The sequence below is a fragment of the Pieris rapae genome, chromosome 11 (assembly GCF_905147795.1).
Source record: "Pieris rapae chromosome 11, ilPieRapa1.1, whole genome shotgun sequence".
In the NCBI taxonomy this organism is placed as follows: Eukaryota; Metazoa; Arthropoda; class Insecta; order Lepidoptera; family Pieridae; genus Pieris; species Pieris rapae.
Genome location: NC_059519.1, coordinates 4,777,463 through 4,799,199, shown reverse-complemented (window position 1 = coordinate 4,799,199; position 21,737 = coordinate 4,777,463). Strand labels below are relative to the sequence as shown.

Here is a 21,737-nt window from a genome sequence, read left to right as displayed (position 1 = left end):
TTACATCAAATACGGCAATTTAATTTGTTCCACTAAGTGAATTTAAAGCAATGGCAGATAATGAAATTAGAAGCAAGCTGTTGATTTTGCGAACGGACTAAGACTGATCGGACTATAGGTAAACTTCAGAGTCAATAGATAAGCAATTATGACTTATCATCTTTATCAAAGGTCACTTATCTCTCTTTTCGTTGTAATATAAATACAATTTAATAGAAAGAGAAAGACTATTTAAATAATATATAATATTGAATAGGCAGCATACTAAAAAAAACACGTGGCACTCGGAGACTGCCGCGGTAAAGCTATTGTATAGCATTTTTTATCAACTTATGCAATTATAATCATTTATTTATTTTTCTATTTATGCAGTATTTAATTTTCTTCTATTTTAATTAAAACTAAACACTGACACTAACACGTTTAAGCACATATACGTCATCGTGTGTTAGGTTTTTTCGTTACGGAATTTCTTGCTTCGACCGCCCGCACCGCGCTTAAAGCCCGCGATAAAATCTATGCAAGCTTAAAAAGTTATGCATGTATCGGATACATGATCCCTAAATTTTATTCTACATAGGCAGTGTACCTAAACATGGAAACCAAGACTGTAAATAAACAGAAGTCATTTTTAGAATTCACCCTGCAAAAACACGCGCGAACTTTCTCCCACGCAAAATCGTTAAGGTTACGTGCCAAAACCAACAAATTCCTTGATACGGGTATTTTAGACACTCATTAGAACATATTAGAGATTACAGTCTACCCTCGCACTTCCTCAACGATCACATTTTATTGAGGACACATAGGCTCGTGACGTTGTCCTCTGTAAAAGATATACTTTTTCAGCTTTTTTTATTTTTTAAAGACTGGTCTACTATTCGTATGTGCATACCAACCGAAATAATAATCGACAAGATTGTATTAAACATAAAGTTGTTATGCTTTGCTTTTTTATAATTACGAGTGGCGAGCGAGACATATAAGTAGGACCTACACCAGTAGAGTACAGAGCAGTTACCTATTGTAAGCACCTACCGTATAGGCTCCGTGTTAAAACTACTTTTAAATTTATATACTATACATATAAAGGGTTTCAGTTCTTAATACTTTATTTCATTTTAATGAGCTTAACATCTTCACTGTCAAAAACGAAAGAAATATATACATCAGTTACTGTGAGGTGGGTACAGACAATGTAGGTATGTTTGATGTTATTTTGCATAATAATTTTAAAAATATATTTGGTTAATAATAATTAAGTAACATCTTTTGTTTTGATTTTCATTTTAATTATTTGTATTATTACTTTACAGTAACATAAAACAATAGGTTCACTGTTATAGATGTGTTTTTGCATTTTTATTTTCGAAAGACAATTGTAATTCAATGAGTAAACTTATTATGCATACAATATGAATTTTATTAATTTATCTGTACATTACATTTTTTATTTTACGACATCTATAAATGAGTAGATTACATAGCAATCAACTCTCTGTATTTTATAAACTCGCCATCTAGCGTCATGATGTTTAAATTAGTAGCTTAATAACACGACATCTGTTAATGAGTGGCATTATTTTTGCATGACATTAGATGCCTGGTAATGTTAGTTATGTTATTTATTTTATTAGTTTGATTCATATTTTATTCTCGCTAAAGAAACAAGTTACACAAAGTATAATAAATGTTGTCACACAAAATATGCGCAAACATAACATGCTTATTATTGAAAATAAATAAGTGGAATGTTCAAGATGTTGTAATTATTATTGTTAATACAATAACGTTTTGAATATTTCAACTTCTTAATTAGATGCAGTAGGTAGGTAATTATAAACTAACATTTATTGATATATTAAAAAACAACAAGGAAATGTTGCCAAATTACACGGGGTTATCGAAACAAAACTAATTCCTGTGGCAGTAAAATGACAAGGAATATTATCACTTTGCATTGGGATTTTATACCAAAAGTGCAATTAAAGTTATTACAATTTATAGCTACAATTCTACTTTAAAGTAAAGATAAAAAAAATTAAAATAAAGGTCCCGTATAAAATTTAGTTTTCAGTTATTAATGGTTAGGTTGTCAAATATGTACATTATTTCTTCTTATAATAATTAGTTGTGTACAAAGTTATAAGCCATTACAAAGTTAATCGTATATTGTTCAAGCGCGAAGTCAAAGATTGCAATGAAATCTTTGCTGGGTTTTGTATTTTTATTTAATGTAAAATTTGGTATGTACATATACATGTAAACTTTATATTTAAATAAACCTATTTATTTGTGACAACTGATATAATTGAGTGCATTATACATATATATTTCAACTTGTGTAAAATATTACAAATATTTTATTTCCGGATCTTAATTTTTACAAAACCCTTCAAAAGTTATTAATTAGAGAGAACTACTTATCTAGTAGTTATTATATATTTAATTCTACGATCACTTCTAGGCCTTTCTCAAAATACGTCAAATTTAGACGCGATAAGGCACTTGACACAAACTAGACGAATCCTCCGAGGTAGTGAAGTGGGAGACACGAGACCATATATGGTAACTATGTACACCTAATACGTGTTAAATGTTCTATTCCCAAAGTAGGGCTAGCTTCTTGTTTTCTTATTGATAATATCGGACTAATTCTATCAGACGTCGAAGTTGAATGCAAAACTCCATCCTTTTCTCCTCGCCACCTGGCGGTCCACTACACAGATTTTTAATTCACTTTCTGCTGCACACTACCCCTTTGTGGAACCTACTTCGTCTCTCCAAACCGATACGTCTCAGCTTTCTTTAAAAAAACGAGCGTACAATTTACTGTAACGTTGGCAACACCGGGTGTGTTGCACCCGGCGCTGTAGTGTCCATGTTCACCTTCAGCCTCTTAGATTGCCTCCTGTCCCATATTTTTTTTATTATGTCTTAATTTGTGTGTACTTTGCCTTAGGTATACCTACGACCTGCATCCACAGAAGCAAAAGTCGACGCAAACTGGTTGTGCGGTGGAGTGATAGTCGACGCCCAGTATATATTAACCTCCGCTGCATGTATTGAAGATGTCAGGCATTTTTATGTTATATCAGGAACACACAGGTATAGAGATTTAGTTCTTGCGCATCGTTAGGTTAGTTCTCACTCACTAAACGTTCTTTGATCAACTGCGTTAATTTTATATTTTAAAAGAGGTACATGTATCATTCTGCCTTATTTTATTATTATGCCTTATGTTATTCCCTAATGCCTCATAGGAATGCCGAAGATTTGGGATCAATACCTTGTAGAAGAAAAATTGTTTTGTCTTAGAGGTAATTAAAAGCCGGCGAGATATAAATACAGAAGTGAAAAAGTTTTTAATCATTCAGCATAATATGAAATTTACCATATCAGCAGATTTAAAATTACAGGTGGATTCCAAAAAACATCGATGATGAATGTATAAGAAATGGTGCAAAAAAAGCAATTTGGAAATGCGTTCCACAAAGTAAGTGTCTTACCTAATTGAAATAAACGAAAACAGTGTGACATCACAACGATATATATTTTAGTTTATTTGTAATTAAAATTGTTAATTTAACCTAGGAATAAGTTCCGTGCATGAGTCATGCTGGTCAACTGGAATTGGATATTTATATTTTGTCTCTTCCTTCAGACTATGTCTTCGACGGCAACGAATTTGACAATATCAGATGGATGATAAATGATATAGCGGTTGTTAGGGTTGAAGATGACTTTAACTTTGAGAGAAGGGTTCGTGGGTGCGACTTTGTACCTAAAATGATATCTTACAACAATCGGAGCGAGGAGCTGGAAAATGCTGGAACTGTCGCGTCCATTGCTGGATGGGGATCCGTCGATAACTTTGGTGACGTATGTACATAGGACTACACTATATATATAATTTACGTAACAGGGTAACATATATTGTCTTATTTCCCCTAATAAATCTAATACTCGATTGTGTCACGATAAATCGTAAAAATAAATAGGTATTTTACAAACTTACTACCGTAATGTATAATTATATTTGATATATGTATTTAAACTAGCATATACATACCACACGTATGTATTCGGCACTGCCTTTAACACTGCTGCGTCTGTCGAGTACAATTTTATCAACTAATAGTATTGAGAAATAAATTAAATATTGAATAATAGCAGACTTTTAACCATATATTTATTTAATCTGCATAAAACATTTATTATATATGTATTTTTAACAGTCGGTCTGGCATCTCTTTCAGGTTTACGGTAGAGTGTCAGATAACTCCCCAGATTTGTTGGAAACGGACGTGGTGCTTATCTCAAAGAAAAGCTGCAAAAACCGATGGCCGGAGAGATATCATCACATAATTGATGGTAGCATGGTTTGTGCTAAAGACAGCACAGATGACAACATGAATGATCTTTGCAAGGTTATATAAGTTTTAGATGAATTAGTTTCATAGAGTTAGAGTTCGTTATAATATGTTAGGCGCTTGGGTGATATTCTTCGGTTCAATTTAGGAATAATATACTATTATATATATCTGCGTGTAACATACCTCCGCTATCCATTTAGTCAACTATCAGCAACGTTCTAGAGAAATTGTATATCATATATCGAATATATAAACTCGCTTCAACTGTTATGCTAACACAGTAGTTCAATAATGACGCTACAATTGACATATACATGTATATTATTATGAGCTTAAGGGCTCATGCCCACGAGACGGATTTTTGCTGGGACACCAGACGCCAATCAGACGACGCCGACGCGGTAAGCCGGCCCTACTTACTACGACTGAACGTAGACCGGGTTGTTGTTTGTTTTGAAAAAACTGTCACATGGGCATAAGCCGCTGTCTATGATCCCTGTCTCACTCTGTTTTAATGTGATAAAAAGAGTTGTGAATTTATTATTTTTTGTGAATTCTTTTGAATTTTGTTTTTAAGAGATCATACTACAAAAATACTCTGACTTTAAATAATAGAATTTTCCAGGATCAAGCAATAAGTTGTAAAGAATTAGTTTACTCTGATGAACTGGAGGAAACTCGACGCTTTGTTTTGGAACCAAATTCCATTAGAGTACATACATCAAGACATAATGAAACACGGCGCTCCAAGGTTATATCTGGAGGTTTTTGTGAGGTTGGGTTTTCACAACTAAGCTCTCTGTGTAAAATATACTCGTATGAGATATCATGATTTTAAGAGTGTTAGCCACAAACTATTAGCGAAATGCTGACTAAATCATCGTTCCTTCACTTAGGCGTAATATTTGCGCCCCATAAATCTAAAATCTTAATGTGTTTTAATTTTTGTTTGTTTATTATTTTTATCTTTTTAGTTTTAGTTATTATTTATATTATTAGTTATTATTAATAATTTGTATTTTGTTTTATTTTTGTTTATTTTGTGGCTGTTTCTTTAGTTCCTTTGATATATTGCTTATTTTCTAATGTAATTGATGTGTAAGTGTGTTAAATTTATGATGTCATATTTTCTTGTCCTTTTTAGGCATACACACTGTTTTAGAATGTATATATGTATATAAATAAATAATTGCTTCCCAGGCTGTTTGCCCTAAACTTACAGCAATGAAGACCTCGTTAATTTGTTTAATTTTAACTATGACTTCAGAATGACCATGGCGGGCCGTTAGTGGTGGGTTACGGCACTGGAGCCGTGGTGGTAGGAGTGATATCAGCCTGTCAGACTGCCAACATAACACAGAAATGTTACGGACCCTACTTGTACACTAGCGTCTGGAAGAACAGACATCTCATACAATGTGCAATACACAAGAATATAGAGTGCGTATTTATTTTTAATAGACAGTCACAAATGGAAGATAAATATTTTTAATCATTATAATTGCTAAGATCGCCTTGCTTTACGCATATTGCACATCAGCAAATCGCTTGTATGATATCGAAATACTGAAAACAAATTCGCTATAATCGCTTACTACAGATAAATTTTCCCGTTATTAAAAAGCTGATACGCATTTGTGTTAAATGAACGTTACAGAGAATCCAAAATCCATAGATAAGCTCTATGGATTTTGGATTCTCTGTGACGTACACTGTAAACGTATATTTTCATTGTTTATTTTTTAGAGCGTCGTGTAAACTTCTATTAAGAACGTCAAAAACACGTGAAACCGTCTTTAATTGGAAACAGCATCCAGATGGGTAATTATGATCATAGACTTCTTCTAATATCATACTTAAAAATAACTATATTAATTTACCTTAAACATAACCTGCCAGTAATACTATAAACAAATTTTATAACTTCCTTATTACAGGAAAGCAAAAAGCGAAATAAAGAAGCCAGATCCGGTCTATGTTCCAAAACTACAACCAAAACCAAATGCCACTGTCGTTAAAAGCCATAAGTCTATTATAAGGAGTTCAAAAAAATATTAAATATGAATAAATTATACCCAAAATACTTTTTTCACATTTGCTTTATTTCTCACCCTTTATTGGATAGTTTATTGTAAAAATAACAGTTGATAGTAACAATAAGGAAGTATTTATTCATTATTATTATTAGGTACTTTTCACCTCACAATTCAATTTATATTCTTAGTAAGGTACTTACTAAGAATTAAAAAAAAATGCGCAATGTAATGTTGTTAATCGTTTATGGTTTTATAGTTTGTCAATTCTTTTATATTTCCCTAGTCTGTTATAGAAATTATTATATTCATAGATAGCAAAAACGAAAAAAAATTTGTATAAATATTTTTTTTCAAGAAGGGCTATTTAAAAAAGGTAGCAACAAGTTCAGACAGTTGACGCGCTGACACGTCTTGTGTTTCTTATTTTAGTTTTGTGAATATTTAATAGATGTCGCTAAATCATAAGTTAAAATATTGTCAGAAACTAAAAAAACAACTATTGTATCTAAATCGAAAGTGATTCAATTTAGGAACCTTTTTTTATGTATTTCATGAAATAATTTTAGTTTAACTTTCAACTGAAACATTATGAACGTATCTTAAAACTTTTTTATAAAATATATGAATAGTTTTGCTTTAATAAGTATAATAATTGATAATAATAGATTAAATCAAGTAGATCAATTCATTATATACATATCTTATTTTTTGCATTAAATGGTAATATTTTTTATTCATAACTCTGGATAGCATATTCGAACTTTGACTTGTCTCTGGTATTAAAAGCTATTACAGCGAATTTGTTTTGTGAGTGTTTTGGCGCGTTTGTCCTATTTGTAAATTTTAGTATTAACAGTAATTTCGCGTTGCTATAATAAAAAGTAAATATTAAGCATAGGCTAATTATGTTTTAATATGAGATAAATCCAAGATTTGTGTTGAAGTTGAAGTAAAGAAGTATCTAGTGTTATGTTGTTTAAATATGTTCTTATAACAGACGTAGGTAGTTGTAGACAGATAGTAGATACGAAATAATTCTTAAATATGGATTCGAATTGCATAGAATAACAAAATTACAATTTTGACTAAGATATAGATAACATTTTAAAGAACGAAAGGATTCTCTCGTTTTCTCTTCAGTACATCTATACTATAGTTTAAGTGTAGGTAGTTATAATAATACGTGATCGGTGGAAACTTTGATTTATTCAATTCAATTAAGATTTTCAGAAAGCGTGAAATTATCGTCGACGTGACGGAACTTAAAAGCAATTATTGAAAATATGATTTGATAAAATGTTTATTTTCTTTTGCTTGTTTGTTACGAATATTTTTGGTTAGTATACCAAATTTTTAAATACGTAATATATTTTTTACGCTATATATGGTTTTAGCCACTTTTTATAAGTAGTAGAATCCGACACCTTAAGACATATTTTGATCATTTATTTATATATTCTCACCCTTTGGCGTGGACAGAGACCACGCTTTTCTGTCTATTAAGACATTAACCTTGCATGCTCGTTAATTATGTTCATTTTACCTTGTCCTATTGATAATATAATTATTCATAAATATTTTCAAGAATTTGTAACGATAAATATTTCAATATATTTATAAAGTTTAGCTAATATTATTATGTTATTAGTGAAATACATACAAAGTTACGGACAGACAAAAACATCGAATCTTTAAGGGCCCCATTTGATATTTTCCTAAGAAAACTTCCGCAACCGATACCGACATATACAATTGAAAACTTCAGTTTCAGAGTCAGTAGAAGTAGGAACAAAAATACCAGAACATGTTGAAAATATATTAAAATCGAACATCACCGATTTACGGCGGCTTATCAACGGAACTAGGAGGATTATCAATGGGGATGATGTTCGAAATAATAGGCCATACATGGTGCGTATAGCATTTGTTTCTTGCGAACTTAAAAACACTTTGGTAAACTTTGACTAGTAGGATCATCGCCAAAGGAATGCAGGTTTAAATTTTGAACGAAAATTTGAACCGATTCAAATACCTGTCAACATCATTTATTGCTACTAAGTACCTATTCTATATGTTCCTTTCTGAAATAACCTCGTAATGTATATTACGTTATCCCACCAGTTGTAGTCTTTACGATGTCGAGATTAAGCCGTTGGTCCAAGGGTGGCCTAGGTACCCTACCCTACCCTACTAGGCCGGCTCACGTGAGTTTTCTTCTCCATCCGCTCTTAGCCCATGCACTCAAGGCGCGACGGGTAATTTTTTTTACACAGAATCTCGTTACAAGACCGTATTTATAAAAACTGAATCAACTTAACACCACCGGTCTCTTTTCATCACAGCGTAAACACAATTTTATAGAAAAAGATGAAAAGTAATTTTTTAGTGTTATGAAATACATTTGCATACAGAGACAAAGATCATGCGACATTAGCGATGCTGTATTGAGAGAACAGTATGTGTAACACGACATTGAGGCCGTGTATCATTTTATATCTTTCAAAGCCAGTCATTGTAGGTATACCTTAGACTCCCACAAAATAATCCAAGATATAAGGACTACAGGCGATGGTTATGTGGTGGCGTTATTATACACGAAGAGTATATATTGACTTCAGCTGCTTGTATAGAGGATGCTAAACACTTCTATGTTGTCTCTGGGACGTATAGGTAAGGCAGACTTTTAGTAATGAGATATGTTTACCGGATTAAAATAATTATTAATCTCATGGTACAAATTCTTTAATTTTAGTGCAAAAATATATAAAGTTACTAAAATGTCTTAACATTTTTAAAACTAGATTTAAAATACTGGTTTGTAGAATACAAACAAGTATTATTAAATTTATGTGGTGGTAAAAAATATTATTTCTGAGTTTAAACATATTATTTGGGACCATGTCCCAAAATAGGCATAGACATAACATTCAATACTAACAAAACATACACACATAAACTCACAAAAAACCTAGTCCAACTAGTAAAAAAATAAAAGATTTTTTTTTCTTTTAAAGAACGGATATTCCGTTATATGTTTGTAATGTGTGCCATATTCATATACATAACAGTGTATGTGTTGTGGTTATTGTTTTATTATTATTTCAAAAATCCAATTTTACATTTAAATATAATAAAACCTAAACAAATAGTTAGCGTTTCGGTACCGGTTATTGGAATTAATATCGGTTTAGAATAATAGTAATCTAAATAAATAGAATAATAACATAGACAATCCTTACAACCCTTTCAATCAAACAATAAAAGCAGCTGTTATCTAATATTGTAGATACAGTGAAGAAGACGATCGTCAAAGTAACCCGTGCATAAAGAATGGCGCTAAAAAAGCCGTCTGGAAGTGTGTACCACGAAGTAAGTCCTATGTTAACAAATTAATAGTTTTATCTGTGGCTAAGCGGTGATGATGTTTTAGAGGTCTTCAATTCCCAGTCCAATTGTAATTGTTCGTAAATTAACTTACAATTATAAAATATTACACAGTATTCACGATTATACGGATGTTAGTTCATATTAATAATTGATGAAACAATATCTGCCCCATGGTTCATGTTAATGTTAATTAAAAATGTCTTCAACTTACGCTATTTGATTTCGAATCAAGCAATTTCTTGTTGCATTTAAGTACATATAAAATATCTAATTTTTAAATCTAGTAAAATAATACTAGGCATAGAAGATCTTAGATTAGAAAAAAACATATTCTAATTAAACTTTTCAGTCTTTTCGATTCAAAATTCTTTAATTTGTAAAAGCTATTTATGTTTTATTTTTCAACACTGATTTGGACTTACACCACAAACATACATTAAAACGGTTTAAACGGAAAAGTGTTTTTTTTAACGAAGATTCCGGCCAATGGACTTGTCTTGGTTTAAAAAAAAATCGCTTGCTATAATTTTTTATCTATGCCCACTTATGTACGTATGCACGACCACGATTTTCTATAATCTTTTGGTCTCATTACCAAGCCATAAAATCAATTTTAAAAAAAACCTATCGTGCGGCGTGTCTCCAAATTTTATAAATACGCTAAATTGACTATTGTGTATTAACTGATTTTTGAGTTTAATATAAAATGTTTAGATTACATATTTGACGGCCACGAAAACGATAATATCCGATGGATGAATAATGACATCGCAATCGTCAAAGTGGAGGACGATTTTGACTTTGACCGCCGGATACGAGGTTGCGATTTTGTGCCAAAACCGATTTGCTATAATAACATTACCCATAGATTAGAAGAACCTGGAACTATTGCTTCTATTGCAGGCTGGGGAAGTACTGATAAGTATAATGATGTGAGTTTTGTTATTAATAATCGTACTCATTAGAATGCAGATAAGTCAGAAATAAAGCAATAAACTTTAAGCAACATAAACAAACATTAAAATTAAAATGTTTTTAGTATGCACATGTGTTGTTTCTGAAGTGAATTTTTTAATTCGACCTCCAAACGAACAGGGTTGTGACTTGTGTGTTAAACAAACGTTTAACGCTTCTGGGGATGGGGAATGGAAAGACACAGAACGAGAATTAATGCTTCCTTTTCATTTTCATTACGAAGTTTCACCTCCGCCCGGAGGGACTCCACACACAATTTTTTTATCTATAAGCACTTATAAGAATTTCTGTGATCATAATAAAAAGTTTGGGTTTCTTCTGTAAACTTTAGTTTCTAATGTAAGCAATAAAATAAATGATTACCTCTAAAGTTTTTATACAAGTTTATTGTTAAATTTTCTAATTTCTCAATAATCAATACTAAATATAGGGTTAGAATTCTTGTCGACTTTTATGAGTCCTGTATGTCAAATCAAATACGTTTTTGATAAACTAAGCGCTAAGATTCGATTCGGAATGACATCATCTCATCACATTCACAGAGAGACACAGAATAAAACTACAATGATATTCGTAAAGCTTATTGGGTGAAGCTACGAGAGACTACCTCCAATTAAAAAAAAATACTTAATAGGCCAGAAACGTACCCACTATGATTATAAACTTCGGGAGCTATATGGCTGATCCGTAGGCTCCTTTGCCATCCTGTTATATAAAAAAAATACATTCACATTCCAGTGGGTGAATAAAAGAAGTGGAGTCACACAAGATTTATTAGAAACAAACGTTATAATAGTATCTAAATCGAGATGCAAGAATCGTTGGGGGGCGCGCTATCACAGTATCATAGACAATTACATGATATGCACTAAGGACACGGTACCGGAACTCAGTGAGGCCTGTCAGGTATAACTCTATCGATGAATATGTCGCAGTAAAGTATTTTATATCAGAGAGATACTCTGGCTTTTCGTCAGACAGATAGTTAAACGTTTTCGACGCTGCTTTATTTAATTCAAAACGCTTGCGACTTCATTAAATATCGACCTTTAATTAACTGTCTAGAGATTCAATTTACTCTCTGATTGAACTACTTTACTGCGACAGATATATAGCGTAAGTGGTGTTGCTTTTTTCTTAAATTTAACTAAAAACTCTGACTTAAACATAAGCCATATCCTCAATAATCTTAAAAAAAATAAAATGTTTTTTTGGCTAAAAGCTGAAGTTTTGTTTACTTTGCACTTGTTTAAGGCTCTACTATTATTATATATATATAATATGTTATAATTTAAAACTACTTATACTATTTTCTCATTTCTTCCCGAGGTTTTCTATTTTGGAAATAAAATCTAAAACTATTTACGTAACTTTGTCATGTATCGTATCGTATACCTTCAGATTATAAACAAATTACCAGCAAATACATATATTTTTTAAAACTAGTATTATTAGACAGAATACCTTTTTATTGAACATATTATAATGATCAATGCATCTTACAATTCGTAAAAAAAGATAATAACTGTGTTTTCTGTTTATGTTTAAATATGTATTCCGTTTTTGTAAGCGTATTATGTAATGTATGTATGTTCAGATATTGTACTGATAAGCAAATAAAAAAAAGGAAGTGTGTACTAGCGTCCACACGTAAGAAGTAACGCCGATAAATAAGTTTTACTTCAATAAATCCTTCGTATTTGTTATGTACTGATAGTAGTTATGGTGACATTCTTCTCGAATCATCTGTCATTATATTACACAAATCATTCCGTTTTAGCTTTTATTAATAATTACTTACTCTTACAGGAGAAATACACAGAGTGCACTGACATAATGTATTCAGGTGAATTAGATTCGGGTGACGCAAGACGAGCGAACGCAAACGAGACATTTGTTCATAACGCAATACACGAATCCGGGAGACGACAGAAGGCAAGCAGTGGTGGTTTCTGTGAAGTAGGTTATTTTGAAAATTCATCTATAGAATTAACGAGAGTCGCCCACTTAATTCTTAACCTCAGATTGACATTTGTTCTTTGGTAATTTTTCTTTATAGACAAATAGGTAATCGTCATTTCTTTTTGGACAAAGAAAAATTAAATGCAAGTTTCCTTACAATATTTACACCTACACCATATTATGAGCAAGCGTAAATTTTTATTATATAATATATATAATTTTGCTTGTATATATATATATTTCTTTTCGCCAGGTTTTAGACTTTTTGAATTTTTTTTTAATATTTCGTTCCCATATTACATTTACACATAGTAATGCTGCTAATACATTTATCGCACGTTTTTAGAATGATCATGGCGGACCCTTGGTCCATGGTACAGGGCCCAACGCAGTAGTCATCGGCGTGATCTCAGCGTGTCTTGTTAAAGAGAGGACAAACAAATGTCATGGACCATTTCTATACACCAGTGTCTTTAAGAACCGGATTCTAATAAATTGTGCTATTTATAAGGATGTCAAGTACGTAAAATGATTTTAACTACAAAAGTTCTAACATTTGTATTATATTATTTATAATACAATTTTCTGCAGTCTGTATGACAATAAAGGTGAACATAATATTATAAAAATTATTAAATTGTGTGTATTTATGTACACACGTTAGAAGAAAAAAAGATAAAAATATTTTCACAAATTTTATCTTTTGCCTTATTCCACGTTTGTAGATCAAACGACACTAACAATAGAAAAAGCTGAAATGTTGAGTATAATGTTTTGTTTTGTTATAAAGTAACTTCAGTATTAGTGTTTTTGGGACGGTGTGCGCGTGCATCGTAAAAAATACTTTCATAATTTTTCCATAATACGCGCCAAAAGAAGCAAACTTCAAAAATAACGTACAGCTAACCTTAACTTACTACGGAATTAACATAGCCTATGTTACTCAGCGGTAATGGGGCAGTATAATGATGACTTAATTTTTAAATAGTAGTTTTTGAGATTATTCTCAAGAAATTTATTTAAAAAAATCATAAGTAATAATATTCATAGTTTGCAAAAATATCTCGTATCAAGCTCGTTGGCATGACGTATTTTTTTTACTATCTGTGGTTGGTACCATTCTACAAAATGTGCAGATTACTAACGCAATGAGCCTGTTATGTGAAGACTTTAATTTTGGAAATAACACTTATTTTTTTTTTTTTTTTTTTTCAATTTATCCCTAATGGGAAAGGCAAAGGACTTTAGTCCATACAGCCAGTAAAATAACACTTATATTGTAATGACAGAATGACTAATGTCATATTTTGACAGTGGCAGTTATTATGTACAATTTTTATTATTTTTAGGGGTGACTGTTCTAAGCTCTTCCGGGCCAGTGAGACTCATATTGAAGAAGATATCAGTTGGGTTGATCATCCAGATGGGTATTTTTTATTACTTTTTAACTAGTGACATTTGCGTTCATCTTATAAAAAAGATTAAAATAAATTTCTTTTTTCAGTCCTGCCAGGAATGAAATTGCAAAATTGAGACGCAACAAAGATCAAGTTAACGCCACAGAAAAATCCAATCCCACGCCGTATGATAAAATAATTCAACATGGCGGTGTTATTCTAAGAACTTCGGATAGCAAAGAAAATATCAAGAATGTTACAATATAATTTGTCTAAGGCTTTTGAAGTTTTATTTCTATTAAAGCAAAAAAATCGACATTTTCTCCTCGCACTTGTATATTAAAATGAATTATGGTATAAATTTATTGTCATTATGTATGTCTGCTAATGTGACACAAATTTTCTTTGCACCTTCTCTACAGATTATAAATTTATATGCTTTTAGGATATGAGATTTATTTATAAACATACAGGAATTAATGGACAAAACTATATACAATTGTAAAACACACTAGCAGCTTAATAAGCTCATGCGCGCGTATTTTGAGATTTGGAAAAAATATCCAATCTATTTTTAAAAGAGGGAGGTAGGATATGATAGGCAATTTGATGTTTATTGTGAATACGAGTACAAATCTTGGTTTTTAATTTATTTTATTATTCTTAATTACTCAAGATGTCATATGGACCATGGTGTAATGGTTGCAGCTCCTTACAAACGTTGTGTAAAAAAAAGACTTGGCAATTAAAAAGAGTGGCGTAGAGTTTATTGCCAGTTCTTCTCTTCCGTTCTACGCCCTTGATTTGAGCACTGGCAGTAAATGTAAAATGAAAAGCATTTAATGTATTTATTTTTTTGACGTTCGTGTTCAAAAAAAGTACTCTCGTAGTTATTTTTAATTACACATAATTTTAATAGATTACAACTAGTTTAACTACGCCTCGTACTCGTATTCACAGTTGTAGTAATAATATATTAAGTGAAAATTGTAAGTGTCAATGTCAAACATTACATGATGAAAATTCAGTATTATAGTTTTTTTTAACATGTTATTCATTGAGATTATGAAGTCGGCAGAATACATTTGTACAGAGGCTACTTTTAAAATTTTAATGGCTTAACCGCTAGCAGTATTCTTAAGTAATAAATTATTATGACTCACGGAATTTTAATTATAATTATTTTTGTGAATACTTCAGCAGTCAAAGCGTAAAATTGGGAAATAAAAATTAAGATTGTGATTCCCTTTCATATTTTTTAAACAGTTATGAAGTATTATACATATATTTTTTGTATTTTTTTCATATTCCGTAAGTTTTTTAAGAAACTTTCGTCCCTATATTTTTTGAGGTCATATCTTCCCATGTGACATGGGATTGACATATTTCTGTACGTTAAATTTGTTTTGTTCTAAGACAAGCAAGTAGACAGTAGGTATGCCTATAAACTTCAAACAATAATTTTCGTCTGTGACTCGAACCTACTCGCTTTAGCCACGATGTCTGTTATTTTTCAATATATGCGAGAATTGTACAGAAATCCAAACGAGATGCTTGTGTCAATTTTAATATTATAATATTCGTATGCGTTTGAATCCGTTAAAACTGCATTCCTTTCAGGACATTTTTTTTATTTAATTGTTGATTTTCAAGTAATTTTTTAACTTGAATTTTCTTCAGATGTGCAGGCTATAGATGTCGCCACTCATCTTCCACCGGAAGTTAACAAGCTACTAAATCTATCTGAAACTAGAAGAATTATTAATGGCGAGGAAGTAACAGATGGAAGACCCTACATGGTATGTATCTCTCCAAGTAAAAAAAAATAGTAAGTCCGAGTAAGATCTGACAAATTTACGTGCCGATATTTCTATCATGCATTTATAGTGATATTTTCATGAACAAGTACTATGCAAGCTTGTAGGCTATCATGGCATTGACATGACTATCAATTTATACTAAATCTCGTGTCAGTTTCATTAACAACAGTCTTATAGCAGCATTATGGGTAACAGGTAAAAAGTCAATTTAACGAAACAAGTAAAACAAAGTATAAGTAATAAATAATATAGCGTAATAAAAATTAAGAAAAGGAAATTCCATTTGAATATTTAGTTTTAGGTTTCGTCATACATAATAATAAAAACTTGGATTGACCTTCAACACAAATGATATTCAACAAACAAATCTGCTATAATTTTTTTGTGTATTAGGGAATTACAAAAGTCTGTAATTTAAATTATCACCATAAGATTTTTTTTAAATAAAAATACTATTATGAAACTATCCCAACTTCAAATTTAAGGGTAGTATTAAGTATCTGACGCTTCCCGAATTTATTTGAAATTCAAAAAAGGAATATGCGTTCATAAAACCTCTTTACTATCATACTTTGACATGATTAGGTGTATTTGAAACTGCCTAGAAGCAATCAGAAAAAGCCAAATTATAGAACATGGTTGTGTGGTGGAGTTATTGTACATGAGGAGTACATTCTCACTTCTGCTGCTTGTATCGAGGATGCTGAACATTTTTACGTCGTTTCTGGGACATATAAGTAAGTTATGACACTGACTAACATAATAAAATACAAATAGGATACTGTAGAACATATTATTCTTAAAAAAAACACCATTTTTTATATTATCTTCGTGGCTATAATTAAGGTGTTTAATGGTGTTCAATTGCTATTTCTGCGTAAATTCATATAAAAATTTAAAGTAATATTAAAAATACTTCGAGGCTGAGTAGTCTACCTGCATATTGCGTCTGGCGAAGTTAGTTTTTAATGTCTGACCGACCACAACATCCTTATTTATTTTTAGATCATAGTATGTATCGTGATATCGATGCGTGATATATTACAATGTTAGAAGAAGTAGTTCGTGGTACATATAATGAAACAAAAGTCGTATAAGACCTTAAATATGCGTGAATGTATGAGTCTTTGATGAGTGTGGGTGTGTGCGTACAGAAGTTTGTGGTGTTTTTGGAAACTGCAAGTCATACCAAATATGGTTGCAAGGCTTCTATACTATCATATAAGTACAAGTATTTAATTAACTGTTCCTGGGGAAATACGTCATTAACATATATGTCGCTGATACAAATAAATGAGCGATAGTTAATCTGAAAATGTAATACATCTAGATATTCCGATGAAGATGATCGTTATAACAACCCGTGTATCAAAAATGGCGCGAAGAAGGCAATTTGGAAGTGTGTTCCCAAAAGTATGTAGATTTCTTTTCTTCTATTTCCTTAATTAACGTTTATTACGACATGGCAACTTATGGTTTTCACGAATTGTTGCAAATGAAAAAGGATTGATAGTGTTCCGCTATCATAAAGAGAGGATGATTCATAGTGATTCATAGACAATAATTGTAGGTATCGCTACAGATTCATAGCCATGTTTTCATTCAATATGGTATTAAAATAAATAATAAATTAAAATAAATAAATAATAAATTCCTATGGCAACACACATTGGTTTGTCCTTAAATGTATGTTTTTAAATCAGATTTAGTAAATTCTGTTAATCTACAGGTTCCATAATTAGCGATATTTTTACGCTTGTTTGCACATTTATTCATCTGTATTTAAATACAGATGAATAAATGTGGGTTTCTTTCATAGCTCCCTAACTACATGACAACTTTGATTCGATTGTGTGAATCGTTCTAGATTATATATTCGATGGTCACGAAAACGATAACATCAGATGGATGAACAATGATATAGCTGTGGTCAAAATAGAAGATGGATTTGACTTTAACAGACGAATACGAGGTTGCGATTTTGTGCCTAAACCCATTTGTTATAATAACCAAAGTCAAACGCTCGAAAATCCTGGCACTGTTGTCACCATTGCCGGTTGGGGTACAACATCTAGGTATAATGAAGTACGTACATACATTTTCTATATATTAATCGTTTATTGCATAATAATAACCTACAAAATACAAGGCCGAATAGCTCCAGCGTGTGACTCTAATTTCTGAAGTCGCCTTTCTAACTATGTGCACATTTAAAACTTGAAGATAAGGTAAAAGAAAACGTCAGCAACGCGGGATTTTTCAAATCGTAAATTCGGCGACATGTGTCAGAACGCTGATTACCTGCTTGTCTATGGAATATTTTATACAAATTTGTACAGGTTGTAGAGCCACTAGATTATTAAATAATTAAATCTTAAATTTTAAGATATATATACAGTAAATAACAGAAATATAAAGTTAGATTTTGATATGACTTTGCTTACTCGATTAAAATGCGAAAAAGAATGTTTCGATCGCATCCCTACTAGGTATACGATTATATTTGACGAATCACTAGTTTGACAATCAGCAGTCCTACCCTTAAACTATTGAGAGATCCATGTAACGCCAAGTCGGTTAATATATTCAGGGGCTATTTCTGAAGCTGTTACATAATTAGTTAACTTTACAACATCTTCATATAAATATTTTCTGGTGTGCTTGCAATGTGGTGTTCTTCCCTTTAATCGTCAAGATAAATAGCAAAGAGAAAGTTTCTCTATGTATTTTTCAGTGGGTTAGTCGTAGGAAGGAAAATCAACAGAACCTTCTAGAAGCTCACGTGGAAGTCATTCCTAAGAACCGATGCAAGCGGCGCTGGGGGTCACGCTATCACAACATCATTGACAACTATATGATATGTACAAAGGATATCGGACAGACAATGTCGGAGATTTGTAATGTATGTAAAATATTGTCTTATTAATCTATAAAAAATAACATATACAAGTTTATAAGCGCGAATATTAATAAGACACGCCCATACACTGCATCTCCCAATTGCGGCAGCCATCTCGATTTTCTAATATTGAGTTTTAGTGCAATGTCGAATTTCCAACATCAGCAAGGAGGTAGCATTTAAAAAGTCAGGATAGCTACTGATATCGCTATCACTGTTGAATTTACATTTAATATTTGGCTATATGTACAGGAAAAATACGTAGACTGTCAGGATATAAATTACTCGGATGATGAGGATATGAGGCGGGAGATAAAGGTGATGAGGTCAGAGAAGGTACCAACGAACCTGGTGATGCATTCTGCATACCACAATGACACAAATGGGACACGGAGATACATATCCCAGGCTGACGGAGGTTTTTGTGAGGTACAAAACTATTTACATGCAGTTTTCCTTATCATGCTGCATATTGCAATTTAGACATAGGCATAAACATAACATTTATTACTAACAAAACACACAGAAACACACAAAACAACAATTTAAAACTCTAAACGTTTTTATTATATATAATAATTTACTGAATACATTTCTATTTCAATGTCGGAGCAATGACGTTACTGTCAGCTGCCATTGTCATTATATCTCACAGAGGTCTTAAAATAACGTCAGTCTTATCAGTTTATAATCGTTAATACTCCTGGTTTATTCGATTATAATGTACTATAATTACAGACTATCAAATAGTATATTAATTTGTAGATCCAGAAAATTGAAACAATCTCATGATAACGACAACCGATACCAGCGGCATTGCTCCGACATATGTATATATAAAATCTTTGTAATTTAACCAAAATACTGTTTAAAATACTGTATTCTTATCGCCAACGAATATTTTTATAAAAAATCTTGATAAAAATATCGTCCATCGGAAGTAGGCAAATGTATTTTTATAGAACGATCATGGCGGACCCCTGGTATACGGCGAAGGCGTAAACTCAGTTGTAATAGGGGTCATTTCAGCGTGTCTCGTTAAAGAAAGAACCAATAAATGCTACGGGCCATTCCTATACACCAGTGTCTTCAAAAACCGACAATTTATATCTTGTGCTATTTACAAAGATGTGGAGTAAGTATTTTTTCTATGTAAGAAAGCCTTTGCATTGAATATTTTTAGGGTCTATACAAAATTGGGGTTTTAAGTTTAAAAAAAAAAACTTTCAGATAGAATATAACCCGGTATTTCCAGGTTCGATTCCCGAAGCAAACTTAACTTTTTCGTGTCCCAGCTCACATTACCACAATAAAGAATGAAATAGGCTATAAATGTGTCCCAATTTCTACAGTTTTATAGGAAAATAAACAATATTATGAAGCGAATATAAAGATAAGTGAATATGGTAAAACGGTATTTCTACACGAAAAATTCATAAAAAATCGACTTTCCACATATAATATGTATTGTACTGTTTCGCGGCAGTGACGATTTTAATTGTTTAATCTAACACGAATTATGTGTCAACTGAAATGTAAATTATTGATATTTACAAAAATAATTTACCACTTAAACGATTTCTTTAATTCTAGACCAAAATGTCGACGACAATTCCGTTCCGGTGTCACACACCTAGAAAAAGTGTTGTCTTGGAAGAATCATCCTGATGGGTAATTTCATTTAAATTCTAACACCAGCATCTGCTTTACACTTGGGTCGTGCGTTCGAACCACGCCCGTGATCCAATTTATTTATTATATTATTATTTATTTACTTTGTTCACAAATTGTTGGTACCGTAAAACTATCGTGAGGACACCGGCATGTTTAAGGGAAATAATTAAAGTTGCAACTCCCGTTTGCCAAATCTATAACGTTTTTTGACAAAAGTGACTCATAAATTATCTTTGGTCATACTCAGCGCTGTCTTGAATTTTACTTGTACTTAGAACCCTGATCAGCTGCTACAATTAAACAAATGCAGAAATCTTAAATTATTCATTCATTATCATAAAAGATTGTTTTGTATCGTCAAGAAGTTCGACTCACTTAGATGCGAAAAATGTATATAAATTTTACTTTGTTATTAGTTATTTAAAACCTATGCAATGAGTTCTTTAATTATTTACAAAAAATAAATTATATCATTAAAAATCGTCACCTAGTCGCTTTGTTTTTGAATGTGTTACAACATTATATGCTTACAGTTTTATATATAATGTATTACGTAGTATATACATTATATATACTACGTAAAAGGGAGCGTCCTTTCTAAGGTACACTTAAACATTTATGATGTTTTCGCGATTAAATTTTTTCACAGACCAGCAAAGAATGAACTCCCACCATCAACTCCTGGAAAATCTCTTGACGCAGCAGACGATAAGGTATTTTCTGGAAGTGGCTTCATCATGAGAGCTGATGATCTTAGACACGCTAATAAAACATTATCTTGAGTTATAATAAATTTTAATTGTTAATTTTGTGGTATTTTTATTAATATGACAATAATAAATATTTAATCTTAAAGACTACATAATACTAAACATACAACTCGTATCGACTCGAGAAAGATAATTTATTACCCAACTTCAAAAACTGCTACATAATTAAAAAACTTATTGCACATCTGCATTCAAAAAGCAGAAATAAAGCAAGAAGTTTGATAAGAAATCCTTTTTTTTTTGTTCAATATGTAAGAAATCCTTGAATATAGATTTGATGAGGTTGAATATAGAAAACACATGAAATAATATTACTTATGAAAGAACATATAACAATAAAAGATTGATGAATATACCAGCACTCTAAGTAGACCCTAGGTCGGCAAATTTTTATGGTGTCAACAGTTTTTTGGTACGTCATAGAAATCAAAAAGCTATCTG

The 21,737-nt window shown here is 31.5% G+C and overlaps 3 protein-coding genes across 4 annotated transcripts; all 3 read left to right on the top strand.

The window, feature by feature from the left end:
- The first annotated feature begins 595 nt into the window (after positions 1 to 595).
- Positions 596 to 6,434, top strand: LOC110998689. Its single transcript, XM_045629962.1, has 10 exons — positions 596 to 722; positions 2,468 to 2,568; positions 2,963 to 3,108; positions 3,420 to 3,496; positions 3,665 to 3,882; positions 4,260 to 4,430; positions 5,002 to 5,151; positions 5,644 to 5,816; positions 6,123 to 6,197; positions 6,314 to 6,434. The coding sequence occupies exons 1-10, from the start codon at positions 596 to 598 to the stop codon at positions 6,432 to 6,434; spliced, it is 1,359 nt and encodes a 452-aa protein (XP_045485918.1).
- Positions 6,435 to 7,223: 789 nt separating this feature from the next.
- On the top strand, positions 7,224 to 14,412 carry LOC110998708. 2 transcript variants are annotated; one of them, XM_045630113.1, is made up of 10 exons: positions 7,224 to 7,293; positions 8,184 to 8,323; positions 8,931 to 9,082; positions 9,699 to 9,781; positions 10,514 to 10,731; positions 11,513 to 11,680; positions 12,584 to 12,733; positions 13,083 to 13,255; positions 14,086 to 14,163; positions 14,241 to 14,412. In XM_045630113.1, exons 2-10 carry the CDS (start codon positions 8,321 to 8,323, stop codon positions 14,398 to 14,400), a joined length of 1,185 nt encoding a protein of 394 aa, XP_045486069.1. In that variant the 5' UTR covers positions 7,224 to 7,293; positions 8,184 to 8,320; the 3' UTR covers positions 14,401 to 14,412. The 2 variants fall into 2 exon arrangements, with proteins under 2 accessions (XP_045486069.1, XP_022123153.2); XM_022267461.2 differs by lacking the exon at positions 7,224 to 7,293 and adding an exon at positions 7,612 to 7,748 and having other exon boundaries at positions 8,178 to 8,323.
- Positions 14,413 to 15,504: 1,092 nt separating this feature from the next.
- LOC110998709 lies at positions 15,505 to 21,332 on the top strand. The gene is made up of 10 exons (XM_022267462.2): positions 15,505 to 15,523; positions 15,814 to 15,932; positions 16,539 to 16,690; positions 17,284 to 17,366; positions 17,821 to 18,038; positions 18,688 to 18,855; positions 19,105 to 19,281; positions 19,815 to 19,987; positions 20,446 to 20,523; positions 21,176 to 21,332. Exons 1-10 carry the CDS (start codon positions 15,505 to 15,507, stop codon positions 21,306 to 21,308), a joined length of 1,320 nt encoding a protein of 439 aa, XP_022123154.2. The 3' UTR covers positions 21,309 to 21,332.
- The last annotated feature ends 405 nt before the right edge of the window (positions 21,333 to 21,737 follow it).

What these genes read in the sequence shown, in the direction of transcription:
- LOC110998689 (XM_045629962.1), top strand. Translation starts at nt 596, where the DNA reads ATGGAAACCAAGACTGTAAATAAACAGAAGTCATTTTTAGAATTCACC. An exon ending in ACATGAATGATCTTTGCAAG is followed by an intron (nt 4,431 to 5,001) that starts GTTATATAAGTT and finishes AGAATTTTCCAG; the next exon opens with GATCAAGCAATAAGTTGTAA. An exon ending in TATCTGGAGGTTTTTGTGAG is followed by an intron (nt 5,152 to 5,643) that starts GTTGGGTTTTCA and finishes CTATGACTTCAG; the next exon opens with AATGACCATGGCGGGCCGTT.
- LOC110998708 (XM_022267461.2), top strand. Translation starts at nt 7,709, where the DNA reads ATGTTTATTTTCTTTTGCTTGTTTGTTACGAATATTTTTG. An exon ending in AACTCAGTGAGGCCTGTCAG is followed by an intron (nt 11,681 to 12,583) that starts GTATAACTCTAT and finishes TTACTCTTACAG; the next exon opens with GAGAAATACACAGAGTGCAC. An exon ending in GCAGTGGTGGTTTCTGTGAA is followed by an intron (nt 12,734 to 13,082) that starts GTAGGTTATTTT and finishes GCACGTTTTTAG; the next exon opens with AATGATCATGGCGGACCCTT.
- LOC110998709 (XM_022267462.2), top strand. An exon ending in CTGACGGAGGTTTTTGTGAG is followed by an intron (nt 19,282 to 19,814) that starts GTACAAAACTAT and finishes GTATTTTTATAG; the next exon opens with AACGATCATGGCGGACCCCT. An exon ending in GCTATTTACAAAGATGTGGA is followed by an intron (nt 19,988 to 20,445) that starts GTAAGTATTTTT and finishes CTTTAATTCTAG; the next exon opens with ACCAAAATGTCGACGACAAT.